Source organism: Merops nubicus, unplaced genomic scaffold, assembly GCF_000691845.1.
Source record: "Merops nubicus isolate BGI_N331 unplaced genomic scaffold, ASM69184v1 scaffold6377, whole genome shotgun sequence".
NCBI lineage: Eukaryota > Metazoa > Chordata > Aves > Coraciiformes > Meropidae > Merops > Merops nubicus.
This window is the reverse complement of record NW_008618218.1, coordinates 50,069-69,815: the sequence shown is the minus strand read 5'-3', so window position 1 is coordinate 69,815 and position 19,747 is coordinate 50,069. Positions and strand designations below refer to the sequence as shown.

The 19,747-nt window shown below is 42.7% G+C and overlaps 1 protein-coding gene across 1 annotated transcript in view; it reads right to left on the bottom strand.

Moving 5' to 3' along the window:
• LOC103775893 (thrombospondin type-1 domain-containing protein 7B-like) overlaps positions 1-19,747 on the bottom strand; it is a gene marked incomplete at its 5' end in the record, with an annotated part of 100,376 nt that overhangs the window by 30,569 nt on the left and 50,060 nt on the right. Inside the window, 3 exons of the mRNA XM_008943367.1 lie at positions 5,307-5,460; positions 6,207-6,340; positions 15,363-15,368. Of these exons, the coding sequence (XP_008941615.1) occupies positions 5,307-5,460; positions 6,207-6,340; positions 15,363-15,368 (294 nt within the window). The remainder of the gene's footprint in view (positions 1-5,306; positions 5,461-6,206; positions 6,341-15,362; positions 15,369-19,747) is intronic.

The following is a 19,747-nucleotide window of genomic DNA, read 5'->3' as shown; positions in this document are numbered from 1 at the left end:
TCACAGTTTTTCCCAAAGGACCATTTAAAAAATTATAAAACCATCACCTTGCTTCTATGGAGAATTATCGACACTATTAACTATTGCATTTTTTTAACATTTCTTTTTGCCAATGACATTTTCCCACCGTGACCACTGGTCACTATATTAAGCTAACATAAAAAGTGAGGACACAAGCATACACAAAGGATGTATCCAGCCACTGCTCCAGACAATGACAGAACAGACAATGCACAGAAAGTTTGCTCTGGAAAAGAAGAGTAAATAAAATAAAACTGCAAGGTTATGAATGCTAGGGTCCAGAGTAAGAGCTGTTAACATATCACACATGAATATACACTATTAGACCTTCTTTGCGATGGATTTTAAAAGCTGTCCATTGATCTAGGCGTTCATATGCATCATAATTGTACAGCACAAAGGTTGTAACCCATTAGAGAGCCCTTAAAGCTGTTTAATTTATCCAACAGCTTATATAATGTACACTGCACTATAAATAGCTGGCCACGTTGTATTTAACTGGCTATTCATATGGAAACATACAACCTCAAACCAAGGTAAATGCGCTGCCAGCAACAGGACTTGACTGTTCTTAAGAGTGCAGTGAACTGTGATATTGTTCATGCTGATGTGGATGTTTTGTAACAATTTAACAAGCCATTTACAATAACATGAGCGGTCTTTTGAAATGAAAATGCATTTGCATAAATTTTCCTTTTGAGATGCACCTAGGTTCTAAAACCGTATCTGCCTCCATATATAACCATTACTTTTTAGAAAATGATTGTTAATAAAGTTGAATAACTGAATAAGGAGCAGTGCGTGTTCTTCCAGAACTCCTTGAACCACCGTAATTATTGTGCTGAATAAATTATCTCTTGGGCTAGAAATACAATTCTGTGCAAGCTGTTTGCTTCAACCCAGCCTCCACAGTGCAGATCCTCTGCCAAACCTACGTACAAAGGTACTGCTCGTGGTGAAGACTCTGGTAACGCACGTAGTGAGCCACAGCATCTGCCAGAGTCCACAGTTTCTCTTCCAGTTGACATTTCCAGAGAGTAACGACTCTGACACTGACAGCAGTCACTGCAAGTCGGCTGTACTGCCCGGTGACACTTTTAATATGATCAGTTGTTGCACAATTACACTCCCCCCACAGAGAGATTCAAGAGACTAACAACTCAATTGTCACAAGTCCTGAGCATTGTACATGGCTACTGATCCATGAGGAAAACGCTCGCTGAAACAGGGACAGTTGTTCTGACTCACTAGACATGTAACCTCCTATAATTAACTAATTTCAGACCTCTTGGAATTAGCTGCTAGAAATGCCAACAGCTGAGGCAAACCAGGAGGCCACTCAGATCGGCTACGGAGGCTGCGACAGCTACCCACATGACAAAATAAATTTGAGGTAATTATTTCAGGGACTTGTAGCACAACTCACATATTAACTCTTTTCAAGAATGCTTTGATGAATTCAATTGAAGTCAATTAATTACATTTCCAAGTCAGATGAATCCGAAGTCAAGACACCACAGGTAGTGCATGTTATTCCATCATTGAATATGTAACAGAGATGATAGGATTCCAGCTTCCAGATTGTTTAGCTGGGTCTTTGAGCAATCAAGTGATGATGTCTGACTGAACACGCTATTGTAGCTGGAACGAATACGAAATCTCTGAAGCAAAATGCAAGTCAATCTAATTTGCTCATGATTCTTTTTCTCCTGACTAGCAAGCTTCAAACTGTTATCTTAAATGGCTTTAAAGCCTTGATATTTAAGTTACGTGGATGTTACTTACTGACAAGAAAACTTTATGAGCCAAAAAACAGTCTTCAATCAGAGGGAAAACCATTGTGAATTTACTTCTCACAACAGAGAATGTGAGAATAATAGGGAAGCTTTAAATCTGTAATTATGAGTATCCTGAATCCAGTGAAGAGACAAAACTTCAAAAGTAACCTTAAAGTATTACATTTCAGACAGCTGCATTTCTGGGTCACAGCAAAGTGTCATTAAAAGAAATATTAAGATTTAGCTTTGTGTAGCAGTGTTAAATAGCACCATAATCAAGATGCAAAAATTGCAATTTGGTTGGAAAATGCAGTTCAAAGAATTGTGGGAGCATCTGAAATTTCAAAAGCCCACTGTAGAAGCACAAATATTTAAAGGCAAAAGGGAAATGCAGCCAAAAAAGGTAGAAAAAATAGAATGTTTCAACAAAGGAAGTATTGAAGAAAAAGCTTCCTATTAACAGAGCAGTCACCATCTTTATGACTCATTGATTTTAACATAATTCAAGATCATTTACCATCCTAAAAGTGGAAAATTCACATGGGAAGAGTATTGCAACAAGATAAAACCGAGCAATGCCCTAAAAAGTATCAAGAGTACAATGACATATTGACAAAAAGTACACTGGATAATCTAAAAGGCCTTTTTACATTCAGCTGATAAGAGTTAGTTATTCTGCTATCAAGATGAATTTATTATCAACACTATAAATTATAAGCAGAACATCAAAGCAACTGAAAAAGAATTCTCACCTGACCAAAATCTTAGGTAAATATCTCAAATCAAAGAGCTACTCAGGCAAAGATGAAGCTGAAACTGTGATTGTTCATTTCTTACAAACTAGAATTTGTCAAGTTTCATAAATCCTCTTTATCTCCAGCAAGCCAAACGTGACCAGAGGTACAGGAAGATTTCCCAGAACGCTCTTTGGCAGCTGCCTCACAAGAGTGTGACGACTAAAAGAGTGCCAGCTATTTTGATGTGAAATGTAAATGTGCTTGAAATGGAGCAGCCAGGATGGACAGTTCTGCCTTTTCTTTGCAATATGATGTTACTTCAAATTTTTTTGATTACTTGAGGAAGAGCAAGGAGCTATACTTAGAAAATGGTGAATATTCAGGAAGCAATTCCTACACCCTCAGAAGACAGGCATTTATGGCATTTATTTCCTGTGTGGCATGAGGCAGAAATCACGCAGGAGTCTACCTGCAACTGAGCAAGATTCCCTCAAACACAATTAAATAGTCAGCCCTAGAGAGCATGAGGTTCTACACACACAAACTTAGTGACGTGGTTTTGGGCTCTGTGGGAAGGCATTTGTCACAAGGATGGGGGGACAACAGACCAAAAGATTCAATGTGAGCTTCAGTTCCAGATGCAGAGTATATCCTAGGTCTAGGTGTCTATACACAGCGTCTCCACACAAGGTCCAGACTCAAGATCTCACTTGCAACCAGTGGAGTTATTCAGCTGACGACACAGAACTCTTCCCTTACAGATGAAACGGGGTCCTCTGTAGGCTCCATTGTCTTTGTAACTCCACTGACCATGCTCACCAGCTTGTAGCAGGTCTCAGTGACCACCTTTCCCAGGGACCACTCAGGAGATGGAGGGTTGCATTAATTACTGTGGTGCTGGCAACGCCTCACTCCTGGCCACCACATTCCCCTGAAGTCCCATCACACCAGTACCCCCACACATACTGAAGACACACCACTGTCATGGCACAGCCATTCTGCACTTAGAGCAAGCCTAGGGTTTGCCGTGGAGATGTCAGGCGTGTGCAGCCTGGGAGGGATTGTGCTGTGTGGTCCTCTCCTCAAACCAAACACAAACAGATAGAGTAGCTATAAAAGGGAGACAGCACTGCTGTAAACTCGTCAAAGGAAGGGTTTATATCTGTCCATAAAACTTCAAGCTGTTTATTGCCATGTATCTGGACAGAACTATTTAAACACATGCTCTATCAGCACACAGTCATCTCAGTTTCACAACAGAGCATTGCAGAACAGCTTGTGAAACATATTGTTCAGTTAATTGCATTGGCATACAGATGCCCTCACATTTATGAATTAACATCTACCATGGCAAAAGGATGTACAAGGAGACACAGGGACTGTGGCACTCAGCCCTACGACTGCCAAGAGCTGTGCTGCCTGATGGAGTGCAGCCCACAAGATCTGGGCATCCCTTTTCTGCTTTTGTGGGCTACAGAGGCTTCACCATTGCCAAAAAGGAGCCCTCAGGCAAAAACTCAGGGTGTCTTAAGGATACTACGAGGGTTAAAGCTTCGGGCAGGCCTTTGTGACCAACTGATTGCCACCAAGGCACCTTAAAAACACCCAGTGGCCTCAAGTGTTTCTGCATTAGTTTACTGCATGTCAAAATAAAATAAAAAAATCCACCTCTGAAAAAAAAAGTCAATGGCAAAGAAACAGCCCAGCCACAGTGGGACTTTGAAAGGTATCCAGGCGTCTGTATTGGCTGCAAGAGCGTTGTACTTCATCAAAGCTATGCTGCTCAGGGGGAGGTGAACGCAGGAAATGAAACACAGGATTTTATTTGACACATTCTTACCAAGTATATTGATATGCTACACAAAATATTATGGAAGGAAATTACCTATGTCAGCAGTAGTATAAATACCTGTCCAATAACCACTCAGACTTTTGGTAATGGCCTTGTTAACACAGGGGCAATGAATATATGTTTGTCACTTAAATACATCAAGCAAGTCTAATAAAAAAAAAAAACTGAGATTAAACCTGGCACCTATTTCAACACTGATCAGAGAGAAACATTAGGTTTGACATTACATGCTTTGAGGCCAGGGAGTCTTCACAAGACAGGATTTGCAGCTTCTTTCTGTTTTGCACACTTAGGAAAACACAGAGCATTTGGCAGTGGCTTGAATCTCTGCATAATTCACAAAAGTTTCAAGTATTTCACGACATAACAAATTGTTCAGGCATCTTGCTGCTATGCCCTTCTGTTGCTGTTGCCTCAAATCTTTCCTCAGGGTTCTGAGGAGGAGGAGACTGGGCAGAAATAGTGTCTGTTGGGAAGGGAGACAGCCTGAGACCTGTCTAGAGGAATGCCACCACCACGGTTTACAGCAGGCTGTTACATCAGCAGGCAGTCATGCATCACTCACAGAGCTCTGCCCTGCAGATATTTCCTAACACAGACACTACTGCAGCTAGGATACTGATCCCTTCACTCGGTGTATGAGTGTGGGTCCTCTCCCATGGACCAGGCAGAAGGGTCAGTGGAAGCAACTGTCACAGTAATAACCATGTGTTTTATTGACTAACTTTGTACAGCTCAGTCTCTGCAGGATTATAAATATCTCCAGATTCAACCATGCCGGCAGGATCCGCTAAGCCTAACTTCCCTCAGAAAATGATTTACTTTGTTAGAAAACAACACTCCCATGAGATGGCTGAGGGACAGAGGAGACGGAGGCGTGAGGATCGCTGTGAGAGAGACCCCAGCAGCAGAGCCTACCTGTGGACACTGGCTCCACTGCCCCCAGTCCGACACCGCACACTCGCTGGGGCAGTACAAGCTGCACTTCTGCACCAGGTCTGGGATCTCAGCCTGATCACACAGCGTGCTGGGCACAGCCTCCCCTCCGTGGTCCCCAGCAGCACTTACACACCTACGCAGAAAACAAGACACATTCGTTAGAGGATCACTGGAACACTGCAGAAGTGATGGGTACCAACAGGTCTGCTCGGCCCCACAGAGGACACTGTATGTTAAACAAGAGCCCTACGCAGCACAGCAGGTCAAAAAGCAGAATTAATCCTGTTAGTGCAAATCAAAACCAGCTACACACACGACATGCTTTTGTTACTCACAGCTTTCAGCAGCTACCTTAAATAAACATCTCAAACTTCATACAGAGGGATTTTGACTTTGATCGGCCGACAGATGAGCGAACAGAAAACGACAAGCAGCAGAAACAACTCTTTGTGCTCCTGCTAGTAACATCCACACATCTGGAGAGAACTCAGAGTTTCCCTGTGCCTGGGGAATGCACAGTCACTAGTAATGAACTCCACTACGGTGCAGACAGTGCCATTACTCAGGGAAAATGTTAGCAAATCAGAATATGGAGGCTCTGCACCTCAGGGGGCTTTATGTATATAAGGCATTTAGGTTGAAGAATTTTAATTTAAACATCGTGCCTTCATCCTGAAAGACGTCTTGAGCGCAACAGAAGGCTGCATCTCTGAGATGCTTTTCCTGTAAAACAGTGCACATGAACACACGTTTCTTCTAATTTGCAATACACCGGACTCAGCAACATACTCACTGTCAGGTGCCCAGACACTGCAGCTTTATGCAAGTAAGTATCAGCTCCTTTTAATCTGGAGTACCTGTGCTTTTGTCTTCACGCACCTGACTTTCCTCGTTTGTATTCCTTCTCCACAGTGGAGGGAGTTTTGTTCGCTGTTGATTTTGCATGGAGACCATGGTTCTACTACCCAAGAATACTGATTGCACTCGCTGTAGCATGGGACTGCCTCGTACACCTGCCAGGAGAAAGAACCAAAACTGTTCATTTGAACTACCCAGGTTAGTGTCTCTGCAACAATGCCTCAGCCAAACCCCGAAAAGAGTACACTGAAAAATATCCCGGCTTACGCTCCGTACGCTGAGGGGCTTGCAATAGCTTTAAGTTCATTTATTCATTATTGACTCGCCGAGGGATTTTTAAGTATACAGGAGTAGTATGCATGTGGCATGTTAGGGAACAGGATAAATAACAGCTATTTCCTGCAACCAGAAGAGGAACTTCATTATATTTCTGCTCTGGCTCTAATCTATCACACGTCGCTCATCAAGACCCTATGTGCTGCATCCTTTTGTGTTTCAGAAGACACAAACTTAAAATCAGTGCCCATTTACCTTTACTTCTAACATAGCCTTGTAAGTCATTTACCATAAAAGAATGAAATGTCACCCATCCTACAAATCTCATTTTTATACACAAAACCTGCAAATGCTTTTCTCCCTGCAAGTGACTTATCTCTAACACATCTCCTAATCAAACACGACCGTGTATTCACCTGAACTATAGTATCTGTGTAGAGAGAAAAATACAGCCAAAAGCTTGATAAACATTTCTAAAAGATGCTGGATATTCAGGTGCTAGAAGCAGCACACTGCAATACAGTATTTTAGCAGATTTTTAGGTTTAAACAAATGAATGCATCAACAGTTCTATTACAGTAATGAATAAAAGTTATTTATTTTGAATCCAGTTTGTCTGCAGAAGCTGATTTGAAGATACAGTGTTCTCTGTTGCTTTGTATGAAGCACAATGCGCTGCACTGGAAAAATACAACACACCTATAATTTCTTCTTCCTCACACAAAAATCCCCTTAGCCTTGCTGCCGTGGAGTCATTCAGTTCTCAGCATTAAAATAACTGTAAATCAATAGCCTTTCTTTAAACATCCCCCCAATCAGCCACAGTTTTAATAATTTATAGCTTCATTTTAAAATAGCGGATTATGACTATGCACGTTGTGGCCACAACAATAAAGAAACCTTACTTGCAACATTTTGGAGGTGGGGGCAGCTGAGATTGAGATACCCATCTGAAAACAAAACTAGTGCCCCATCAGAAAATGACCTTCATATCAAAGTAAAAGAAGACAACTTGCTAAAGAAACACTGCTCAGGAACAGAAAATTCCAGAAACTAATTTTAACTGTGGGTCTGTCTATAAGTTGTGCATAGGTTTGGCAGGGAGGAAAGTGTAAGAGAAGCTGACAAGTGCAAAATGTGAGAAGGAGAAAAGAAAGGAAAGAGGGGAGCAGAAGTTGGGACTGGTAGGGGCAAGCACAGCATGACCTAGCAAGAGCATCATGTCTCATGCAGAGGAAGGGGAAAGGGGGAGGAGAAGAGGGGGTAGAGGCCATAGTAGTTAGTACCATTTTTCCTACAGGTTATAAAGCACAAATCCTTTTTCACGGTCTGTGCACAAATAACATGAAAGAATGTGTAAAATTTACAAAGATTACTACGTCAGGGATGAAAAACACACAGTGGTAACGTTTGGTGCAACAACCTTCTTGTGTAAGGGAGTGGGGTCACCCTGCAGCCTTCTGGGGAGCACAGGAGAAGTGTGACATTCCCAGCTGCTGCTGGGCCTGCACGAAGGTCTTTGAAGGGTACCAGTGTACCTCAACCACTCCACGTGGGTTAGTGACTTCTGCACGCCAAGGTGGTGGTACCTGGCCTAACTAGAGATACACACACGTCATGTCTGAACTCCAGCTGCCAACCAAGCACCACACAGCTGCTTCTGCACCCCCCACACCATGGTGGGATGGGGAGAAGAACTGGAAAAATAAAACTCGTGCGTTAAGAACTGATTAATAATTTAAATAAAACAAAATAAAATAATAACAGTAACAAGAATAATAGTAATGAGACAACAAAAAGAGAATGAAATAAAACCCAAGAAAGACAAGCGATGCACAGTGCAATTGCTCACCACCCACTGACTGATGCTTCGCTAGTCCTCAGGTTGTGATCTGCTCTTCCCCACCAACACCTCCCAGTTCATATACTGGGCATGATGTCATATGGTATGGAATACTCCTTTGAGCAGTTTGGGTCAGCTGTTCTATTGCATCCCCTTGCAAGTTCTTGTGCCTCTCCAGCCCCCTCATTGGCAGGGCAGTATGAAAAGCTGAAAAATCCTCGATTTAATACAAACACTACTCAGCAACAACTAAGCCCATTGGTATGTTACCAAAGTTATCATCATATTAAATCCAAAACACAGCACCACACCAGCTACTAGGAAGAAAACTAACTCTATCCCAGCTGAAACTAGGATAACAGGTACCTGTATATTGCACAAAGTGCAGAGAGAGGCAAAGTTTCCTAGACTGAGCGAGCAGCACTGTAAGTACCACTAATTAGCTGTGAAACCAGGGTCATTAACATTAACTGATGTATGCAAGAGCAAAGAGAGAAAGTGCCTGCTGAGTGGGACCCAGAAAGCGGGGAGCAGTCGTGGGGGGCTCCGGCTGCACACCCAGCCTGGTGTGAAGCCACCACCATGCCCCTGCCAGCACAGCACCTGCAGCCCAGGGAGAGCAACAGCCCCTCTCCAGGCACTGCGAAGCCTGCACATTCCCCAAAGGCAGCTGGGAGTACTTATTAGTTTCCCTGCTCCATGGGGGGGTGGGGGAGAGAAACTACACTGCCTGCGTTGTCTGACAGAACACACTGTGGGCTGCAGGAGATGATCAGCTGAAGAGGCAAGCATGTGCTTTGGGTGTGATCAGAGTCTCCCTCATCACAGAGGAGACGCAAAAGCAAGAGAGGGCAAAGGGCCAAACTCTGCAAGAACTGGGTGCCCGTGGGCAGGGAACCTGTGGCCTGGGGAGGAGATGTCTCACTGGGCAGTGTTAAGAGAGGTAAAATTTATTTATTAGTAAGCTTAAGAGCTGGGTTGGTGCCTATTCCTGCTCTTTAGACTTTCGTAGATAAAGATGAGGTTGGGAGAGGCAAGGAGGTGCCGGTGCTGCCTGAGCCGCTCCACAAGCAGGGCAGCCAGGGCAGCCACAGCACAGGCAGTGGCTTTAGGGATTTAAGATTCTTTTCCTTTCTCTAATTAATAACCTCTCCTCAGGGTGAGAGGACCCTGCTGTGAATCCCACAGGCCATGACATGAGCACTACCAGCCTCTAGCTCTCACCCCGCCGCACGCAGCGAGCAGCCTCCGCTCCTTGCTCAGATAGACCAAGAGCTTGGAAATCCCAGCTCGTCTCGATGTCTTCTCATTGATCTGCATTAAAACCTGTCAAACTTCAGACCTCTCAGAAGCAGCAAAGCCCACCCGCAGAGAGCAGTGGAGGCCTGACACCAGGAATTTACCACAGCTGAGGTATGGTGGTCAAAACCTCCCGCGGCACCTACCTGATGCGATTTCTGTGTAAGAAAACCAGCAGGGTTGGGGCAGGGATGGGATGCCATGTGAATTAAAATCTGTCTGAGGAAACATGTGAGGACAAAACAGAGATCCCATATGCAGTGCCACACACACACGTGATGTGAAGTGATGCTTCAACTGTGCTCTTTCAAGAGCAGGCAGGATGGCAATAATACAGCTCTTAATAGAGCATTTGTATTCTGCAGTCTAATCGTGTCGAGCTGGTGGGAGTACACGTGAAGCCCCACCAGCTCTCCTCCTCTGACAGACATCCAGCCCTGCACCAGAGGAGGGAGGGCACACAGCCCCACGATCCCTGCAGGACCTCAACCCCTGGGCAGTCTGCTGCCAACCTGTTCCGTACCTCCAACCTGGTCAGGATTCCCAGGTTACACCCACCACCAAAACCCCAAAATATAATTGTTACAGATAACCCGTTTCCCTAAGCTATTGTGCTGAGACCACTGCATGTCCCATCTGTGAACAACCCCCCTCCTCCACCCTGTCAGTGCCAAGCAATGCCATGTCCAGGAGCCATGGAGCCACTGGAAGGTGTAAATAGCCACCACACACCACAGGGAGGGACAGATTTCTTCAGAGCAAGTTTCAACATGTATCAGTAGACTCCGCTCTGCTTTTAAATGGAAGTCTCACAGAGATGCAAGATTTCCATGGGTGAAACTCTGTGGGTATGCGTTTTGGAAGCTGTGAAGATAATTTGTGAGTCTATCTTTGCATTTAGAAACCACAGTGCTGTGGCGTGTGTGCCTTTCCTCCACAGGACAATGTTTTCCTCTCGTTTCTCTCTCCCAGCTTGCCATCATTTCTTTTCAATCGCTTCCAATTCATCATTTTTTTGTGTTTGGAAAAAAAAAACAAACCACCATCAAACCTTAAAGCCTTTCATTCCTATCTTTTGCTAACAGCTTCTGATACTTAAAGATGCCAAACAGATGATGTTCTTGATTTTGAACTTTCAAAGGATTTTGGCTAATCCGTGCTGTTCTTTGGGTCCTATCAACCAGGGGAACCTGGAATCACTTCTCACATCCCAGGTCCAAGGGAGCACCCTGTCTTGACCATGAACAGGGGCTGGGTTGGGACATGGTGTCCTCACTTCTAACCCAACGCAGGCAACCGAAGTGCCTGAGCCTGGAGAGAGTTGGGATGTACTTCTGTGGATCCCCAGCTGCAACACAGAGTGTGTCCAAGCTTCAAATCAGACACAGTATCCTGGCCCACATCACATTTCCCATCTGTTACCTCAGCTGCAGACAAGTTTCTTGTCCAACTATGCCACTTCTCTTCCCAAGCACAAAGAAAACAGTTCCTTTGAAAATAATCTACTCAATGCTCACCCTCCCCTGCAGGCAGGCAAACAGCACATTTACAGAAACCTTCAGACTGAGCCACCCAGCACACACACATGGCTATACAACCACAATCCACCTCCTGAAGGACACGTGATGGGTGTAAGGGCCCGTTGTTCTCATTGCCCAGTGGGGAGAAAGATGCTGGAAGCTGCAGATACCCGACCTGTGATGAGCTGCAGAGCTCGGAGCCCAGGGGACCAGCCTGCCTCCATCCCTTAGTGCCTGGCCTTTAACTCTTTCAAGAAATAAAAACAATCAAAATACTTCTGGCATTTTAGGAAGTTAACTGCTTTCCTCAGTTTTTATTCATATTCAGATGCTGGGTTTAGGGCTCAATGAACCAAGGGATGAACTGGTGCCTGACTGCAGTCAATGGGAGCATTGTTGCTGACTTCCATAGGATCACTGTATCACTCTTTCTAGCTGCAGTTAACCTGGAATACATTAGCAATTGAAACTTAATATCAAGCTGATGGGCAAAGTTCTAAATAAATTAAAGGGAGAGGGACAAAGGCTACTTTTTAAGAGATAAAGTGCTACAGGCTTGCCCTAGTAAAAGAAGCCAGTTCCCATTCACACAAACACAAACCCTGAGTCCTTGCTAAAATATCTTGACACCGACAGTTACTTGAACAAGATACAGAAACATAAATCTATTTATTTTCTGTTTTAATAGCTGATACCTGCATTTTCATGAAAAGTCTAAACACCTAACCATCAGAGAGCTTTGCTGTGATTTATAATGATCTGTGACTTATTTATTTAAATGTAGGTCAGGAATAATACTGACCATGCAAAGGACACAGAAACAAGCACATTGGCTCAGCTGATGTGATTCATTAAAAGAAATTCCTACCTACACTTCAGGCAGCTTTTCTGATGACCACCTGCAGAGAGAACTAGAAAGAACGAGGTTCAATGCTTCTGAAAATCACAGTGACTTCATATTTCAGTGAACATCAAGATTTATTGTCCCTCAAGGTAAATATTGACTCTGGTTTTCCCTCAGTCAATATTTTAGCTTTCAAGACAGTAAATCTTGGTGTTCACCTCAACTAAAGTCAATATCTGCTTATTATATTAGAACAACCAAACTGATCACTGTAGCAGTTGCCTGAAACCCTGAGGACAACCTCTGTGCTATTCATTTCTAATAAAAATGGGCTAAATCCTTTGCTAACATAAGTTCATTTCACATCGCTGCCCTTATACCACAGTTACATTAGACCTAACACACTGAAACAGCCAGTATGGAAGAAGTAACAGCCTACTTTTAAACTATGGAGACCACCACAAATAACACTAAAGCTAGAAATGATCTTACAGAAAGAGAGCTGATTTACTCTGGTTTGCAAAGACACTGCTGGTAAGGAAATTCAAGTGCAGATATTAAAACCACTCCTATGGAGACTGGCCAGCAATTTGTTCACTTTTAATATGTTTAGCACCTCCACTTTTATGTTCCCTGCATATCCAAGAGGACACAGCAGTGGGATGTCACTGTGCAAACCTCTCCTCCTCTTACAGCTTATGGCCACCACTTTGTGAAGTCTGGACCACAGCCAGGACTCCTCCTGCAGCTAGCCTGACATGAATGCATCTGGAGCTCGGTGGGAACTACAGCTCCAAAGACGTCCATCCACTGCAATTACCTGCAAATTTGCCTTCCATGTTGACTCCACCTAGTTCATCCAAGTTCCTTTTTTGTTTGTAAAGTGCCTATATATTAACCAAATAATTTTTATAATGCTCTATTACTGTCTTCACATTCCATCTAATCCCAAACAGATAATCTCTAATAACAAGTGTCTTTTATTTAGTTCTTTAAAACTGAATTCAAAATGGAGTACATCCTTCGTTAATTACTTAAGTGCATGTTTGATTTGGCAGATCTAAGCATGCATTTAAAAGCTTTACCAAATTAACTGCATATCTGAAGGACAAGTACTTGCACACTAATGAACACTACATCACAGAAATGACCTCATTAAAATTTCAACTTTAAATAGTTCTCTTTAAAATAAAATTGATTTTATTTCATGCTAGTTTATATATTGATCACAATCACCAGAAATATGCTAACTGCTCACTAGTATTAAAACACTGAACAATTAATTTTTAAGCAATTTGGATTTTGCAAAGCAGCCATTTCACTGATGAATACTTGTCCTCAGGCATCTGGATGCTGCAAATAGCCACCAAAATTTAATATATATTGCTCAAGAATGCCTTACAGCACCGAAGTTTGAATGGACCAGCATGTGGTAAGCCTTCTCAAATTATCAGAATTCCTAAGTTTTTTAAGCCTCTATCAGATTCATGCACAAATATTTGTAAAGCAAATTCAGCACTTTAGTTTTCATTTATACCCATATCAAAGGAGTAGTGGTTTCTACCTCCTTTGTGGTACAGAAAAAAAAGAAAATCAATTAGAGTTTCACTAAAGTTATGAAAAGCCTTCACTGGCATTGAAATTAGTTTATAGAAAACCTAGATCTGCCTAAAACTTTGTAGCTAGCAAAAGGATGGGATCAATTCTATTCCAAGTACAAAAAAACCGAGTTAATACTCAAGGCAATAATTGGTATAGCACAGATAGAAACGTATCAGTTCCCAGCCTCTGCCCTGCAGGCAGCATGGAAGCCCCTACAGAAAGAGACCCTTCACCACTGCTCTAAGGACTAGCCATGGTGATGGTCTTCAAAAACATTACCAAAAATGATTTTCACCAGGCAGGAAGGATAAAAACAATTATCCACCCTCTGAAGTTTCCTCAGCTCTTGATTATCTATTTATAGCCTGACCCTCAAACCCGCTCAACTTTAATCCTAATTTACACGTGAGAAAAATGAGGATGAAGAACTGAGTGATTTATTAGAGGCTGGCAAGGGAGCCCTCAGGGAGTGGGGCCTGAATCTGGAAATGCTCTATTTCTTGCACTAACTGGATGACATCTCAGCTTAAAATCAGATACTGAAAAGTTCAGATAAAGACATTTCAGGATGAAGCCATCAAAAAAAAAGCAGCACTGTAAAATTCTAGCTGTAAAATGAGGAAAAGAGGAGATATTAGGAAAGCAGCAGAGTATTCTTGCTATAAAGACATCTGGATGCTCCAGTTTTCCTCACTATGGCCTTTAGATGCTTTTACTGTACCTAGCTTTTTGCTGGACTTTGCAAAATGCTCCGAGTAAATCCCTTATTCTCTTCTAATGGACGATTAAATACGCAAAGATAGACACTGCTGGATTTCAAATTCTTAAGTGCAATGAGTGGAAAATGCCTTGTTTAAAAAGTTAATTGAAGTGAGCTCTGTCGAACCCCAGTCATTACAGATCACACTTACAGAACCAACACGTTGCTCAGCAAGGTTTATTAATTCATGCTTAGTAGTGGCAATTGGGTTTATTTTATGTAAGACTGGTGCAGGCATTAAAACCACCCAGTTTTAATACAGCAAAGCATGAGCACTCCTTCCTGGAGATTAAAATAAGAAGCTGGCAACACTCAACATGGTTTTACTCAAGCCTTCCTGCTTTTACGCAAGGTTTTACTGTCACTACAGCCTTTGAGGAGCAGAACACAGCACATAGTATCACACTGCAGATATTGCATAGATAACTGGGTATTTATTTCCACCTGAAATACTCGGGCAAGACAACTTAATCTCAGAGTTACCCAAAAAAAGTGGGAGATGTTGAAGTATGAATGGGGGATGTGTGAATACAATCAGAAATGGCCTGTTCCTGTGGCTCTGCTTTTTATTTTATTTTTTTAATTATCTTTCTTCACTATCAAAAAACTATTGAATCCTGATGAGATATTAACAATGCCATTTTACGATGCTGTCAGATATGGGGATCTAAAGCAAGGCAGAAACTTGCTAGTGTGAGCTTTGGTGCATGTAGATGCAGATTCCAGAAGTGTAGGTGCTGTAGGTTCTGCTGACTCCCTGTCATAAAGCTAGGCAAGCATAGCAAATTTAAGTAGATATAAATAAATCAATGTCCCCTGTTTTTGAAACAGCACATTTTGCTGCAGCTGAAGGATAGTTTTAGGGGTAACAAATGTGGCACCTCTCTGGATGAATCTATTATGCAGTAGTAATGCTGGATCCAGTTTTAAAGAGAGGAAGGGAAAAAAACCTGATTGATGAAGAACAACATCAAAGCCCCTTTTTATTAAATGAGTACAGTAAGATAAGATGAAGACACATTGCAACACCAACCTGAGCCTTTGTAGATGTCCATGTTAGCAGGGCATGACAAGCAGAAAGGAAAGAAAATTATATATTCATTAGTTTAGCTGCTGTACGATAATATTGCGAAGACAAAAAATAAAGCAGAAAATCTGCTTAAAATAAAAATGGCACAATTTAAGGCTGCAGTCAATTCTTCAGATTCCCCCATCTTTCAAAAAAAGAAAAAAAGTCCCTCAAGCAGAAATCAGGCGTGTGAATGAAAAGCATGACTATGCTGAAGAATAAAGCAGAGTTCATTCAAGCTTCATCCAGCAATCCTCTGGATTTCGTCAGTGTGCCTCCCAATCAAAGCCTTAGGATAATAAAAAAATAAAAAATCCTTATGAAGCTTAACCTGAAATCTGCTAAGAAATCCCACAATTACGGAATATCAATCACAACAGATATGAAAGGCTTTCAGGCATTTAAATGTTAATTGGGTGGCACTGTCTTTAGCGAAGCCTGGAGGTGACATGCAGCAGGCACACCAGGCAGCCACTGAGCTCCACCAGGTGGGACCCGATCTCTGTGAACACCATCGAGAACTCTAAGTAGATTTCACCATGGAAAAAATAATGAAACGATAAAAATCCAGTAACATGGGCATACAGCACACACACATCCTACAGAGAGGGAGGGCTGCGTGGGGGTGGTTGACAGCGAGATCTCCGGGGGTTCACTGCCAGTGCAGGAGCTGCACGGTTGAAGCTCACATCAGATCATCCTGCGGCCCCTCTGAAACACCACGCACAACATCAACATCAGCTTTTGCTAACAGAGCCCGGGCAGCCTGGTGCTCACACTCTTCTTGCCTGATTAAAACGCCAAATGAAGCCCACACAGACGTGTGCCAGGAGCCATCCAGGCTTGGGGGGACCTGTGACCACCATGGTCCACTGCCCAGGCAGCCTGTACTCCCAAATCAAACCACAGGGTTTCAGTAGGTCAGAAACCTGCCCTGGTGGGATATGAGTGAGTGATTACTAGATCCAGAAGCCAAGTCATCTGTCACATGAAATGAAATAAATGCCACTACTAAACACAAACAGTCCCAAAGAAGCACTTTCTTTGTAGGCATCTGTACAATAGGCAATTTAAAAAAAAGACCATCAGAGCTTACTACTGAGTTAAAAATGATGCCTCGGAGACGAAGTTTCAGCCCTAGTCTTTCTTTTAAGAGATTTTAAATCATTTCAAGGTCTAAAAACTTCAAATTGATACTCTATCAGTTTAGTTTCATGAATAAATTAACATGGCAGAGCAGTCACACATTTGTCCTCACATAGCATGATCTTGGACTGACAATTTTTCCACACAAGATTTAAAACCGGTTAGCCCACAAGCAGCATTTGATAGTGCTATAGACAAACGACAGGAGAGACTGGGAAGTGTCAGGCAGTTGAGAGTTATGTTTTCTGAAGCACACTGCCATGAGACTACACCAAAGGCTGGAAGCAGAGAACTACAAACTTCCTGAGGCTTCCTGCAGTCACAGCAAGAAACAGGCTAGTTCTAGGTTCCTGCAGAAGCAGAAATAGAAATGCAAACCAGCTCACACCCAGCTCGTAACCTCATTGTTTCATTAGCATGAGACTGTCACTCTCCTCTCAGTCTGCTCAGCAGCAGGTCTGATTCCTCCTCAGCAGCATCTGGACAGAAAGGGATGCTCGTAGGGAGAGCAGGACAGATGCTGATGGATGAGTGATACATCCCATAGCTTCAGAGTTTGGAAAGATCTCCCACAGCCTGATTAGTAACTGGAATTTTTTTCTTAGAAGAATGAGTTACTGCAGAAGCCAGGATGTCTGACAGCCTGTTGCAGCACAGATTTGTGGAAGACGTCTCACTGCCAAGACAGGCAGATGTTAGTACTACGTTTAGCAATTTTCTCTGTCTAATTACAGGTAATGCAGACCTCCTAGCAGTGCTGCTGAGAGGCCAGCCTTGTGCCAAGGCAGCTGAGGTCACAGATTTGAAGGCAACTACAATCATGCCACTGCACACTTAGAAATCCTGCAGTTGTTATGATCTGACAGTTTGTATTGGTGTTTCTTACAGGCAGATCCAGACAGAAAAGATTTAGGCCCAGACAAGTTTTCTTCTCAAGTGCATACATTTAAGAGAAGTGATGTGCTGCAGAGAGAAACCATTCCTCCACCTGCAACTGCTCCCCAGCAAGAACATCCATATTTAATAAACTAAAGGCTCCCTTGAGCCAAAAGTTAAATTCTACCCAACCTACTTCAAACATCAGAGTGCACGTATACCGTCCCCTGAGCCAAAAGATAAGAGGGCAGTGCTTGCAAGCCACTGCCTTGCAGGGTAGCTGGTGTCTCTCTGGGTCTGGGTATCTTTCTTCTGCATTTCCATTCCTTTATTTTCAGAGCAGGGAATATATATTTTCAGATTCCCACATTTCTTTTATTATCCTATACTTTGAAGTTAAATGCTTTACATGGATCTGTACAAATCCACATGGATCAATGGAAAGTCTTCTACTGACTTCCACTGTTTGGGTCATGCTGTAGCAAGCAAGGGATGTCTGAATATTTATAGGTACATCACTAAATTTTGGGGAAAAAAAAAAAGTATTGATCATGGTGATTTTTTGCTGCAGTACTTATTTAAGATGTGCAGTGGGTAATATACCCCATCATAACCACCAACTGGGCACCAAATCCTGCTCTGTACCACTGCAGCACTCAGGAAAGGTATTGTCAGGGCATGAGTGATTCAGCAGTTCTCACACCTCTGCCATTGCCTGGAGCACCACCTTCACGCATCCATGATTCTGGAAATAATGGAGTGAAAAAGGCTGTTTCCCAAAGCACTCAGGAGAAGGAGAAAGCAGAACTTAAGTGTATATGGAGGCCACACAACACAGCTGTGCTTTGCAGTGTGTCGTCCACACAAACCACTCTACCTGAAACCTTGTAGAGAACTAAGCAATGCAACAGAGCAAACAGCATGTGGCATAAATCAGAGGACACCAGAATTTAAAGATTATGCAAATGGTCTAAAAGAAAGTGTTCATTCAGACAACCAATGGCAGATGAGAAAGAGGAAAATTAGCAGGCAGAGACAAGAAATTAAAGTTGAATGGCAGATCTGAAAGGAATTGAAGAGACAAGGAAATAAAGAAAAGGGAAACACCACTACCCATCACAGGCACCACACAGAGAAAGCCCAGCACTAAAAACAGCCCATTTACAACAGAGGGAATGCCATGGTAGGAAATTAAAGATCACTAGCGGGGTGATGGGAAAGAAAGGCAAGAAAAACTTTTTATTGTAGGCACTGGCTCAGAAAGTTTGGCCAACAAGGAGGGCAGACTTGAAGACACACTTGAAATAAGGGTCTTGGGGACTACTTAGGAATGAAGGAGACAAGATTGCCCAGCATCCTTCAGATGATGCAATGCAAGAGAGCTGGAGGAGGAAAGGGGGAAAGAAAACAGCTAACTCCACAGCAGTCAGATAAACTTTTATTCTTGAGAATATATTTTCCTACAGACGTTAACTATAGGCAGCAGCAAATAACAAGGAGCTGAGTAGCAGGCAGCGTGGGTTTGTCAGGAACAGCCTGTGTGAGATCATTCTGATGTTCTTTGGTAACTGGGTAACAGATGCTGTGCACAGGGATGAAATGGCAGGTGGGACATTGACTTCAGTAAGCCTTTCACACCACCTCTGAGGCTAAGGATATATGGTCTGGATGAATCTAACACTCAGTGAATACAATGTTGGAAAATCATAATCTGAGTAGTTAATAGTATAAAACAGGAAATAAACCTCATGCATGGCTCTGCAGAGCTCTGTGTTCTGTATCCAGCCATATTGCTTGTTTTCATTAATTTGGGGCTAACGGACTGAAAATTGTTCTTACCAATTCTGTGGATGCTGCCAAGGTGAGGGGGACAGCGAGGCCATCAGGAGACAGCAAGATAATTCAAAATGGACTTTCTGAATTGGAGAAATAGACTGAAAAAATAGGTTGAAAGAGAAGTACAGAACTATGGTGATGAGAGATGGACCAGACAACAGTACAAACACAGGATGAGAGACAACCAGCCGCTTAGTGGTACCACTACCCTAGATTCAGAAACTGTAGAGAACCACAAAGAGAATGTGACTCAATAATACTGTAAACAGACAAGACATATGTAGAATTTGTAAAACACTGGAGTATCACTTCAGGTATGGCACAGGTTCAGTTCAGGATGCATGTCCAGATGAATGCATCCAAATTTGTAAGATCTGAAGGACTTGAACTGAGGGCAAATGGGTGACAGTAAGATTAATAATACTAGAGTCAAATTGTCAAGGTGAATGGTGGCATTTCCACTGTTCCTTTACAGGTAAACGTTTAAAACA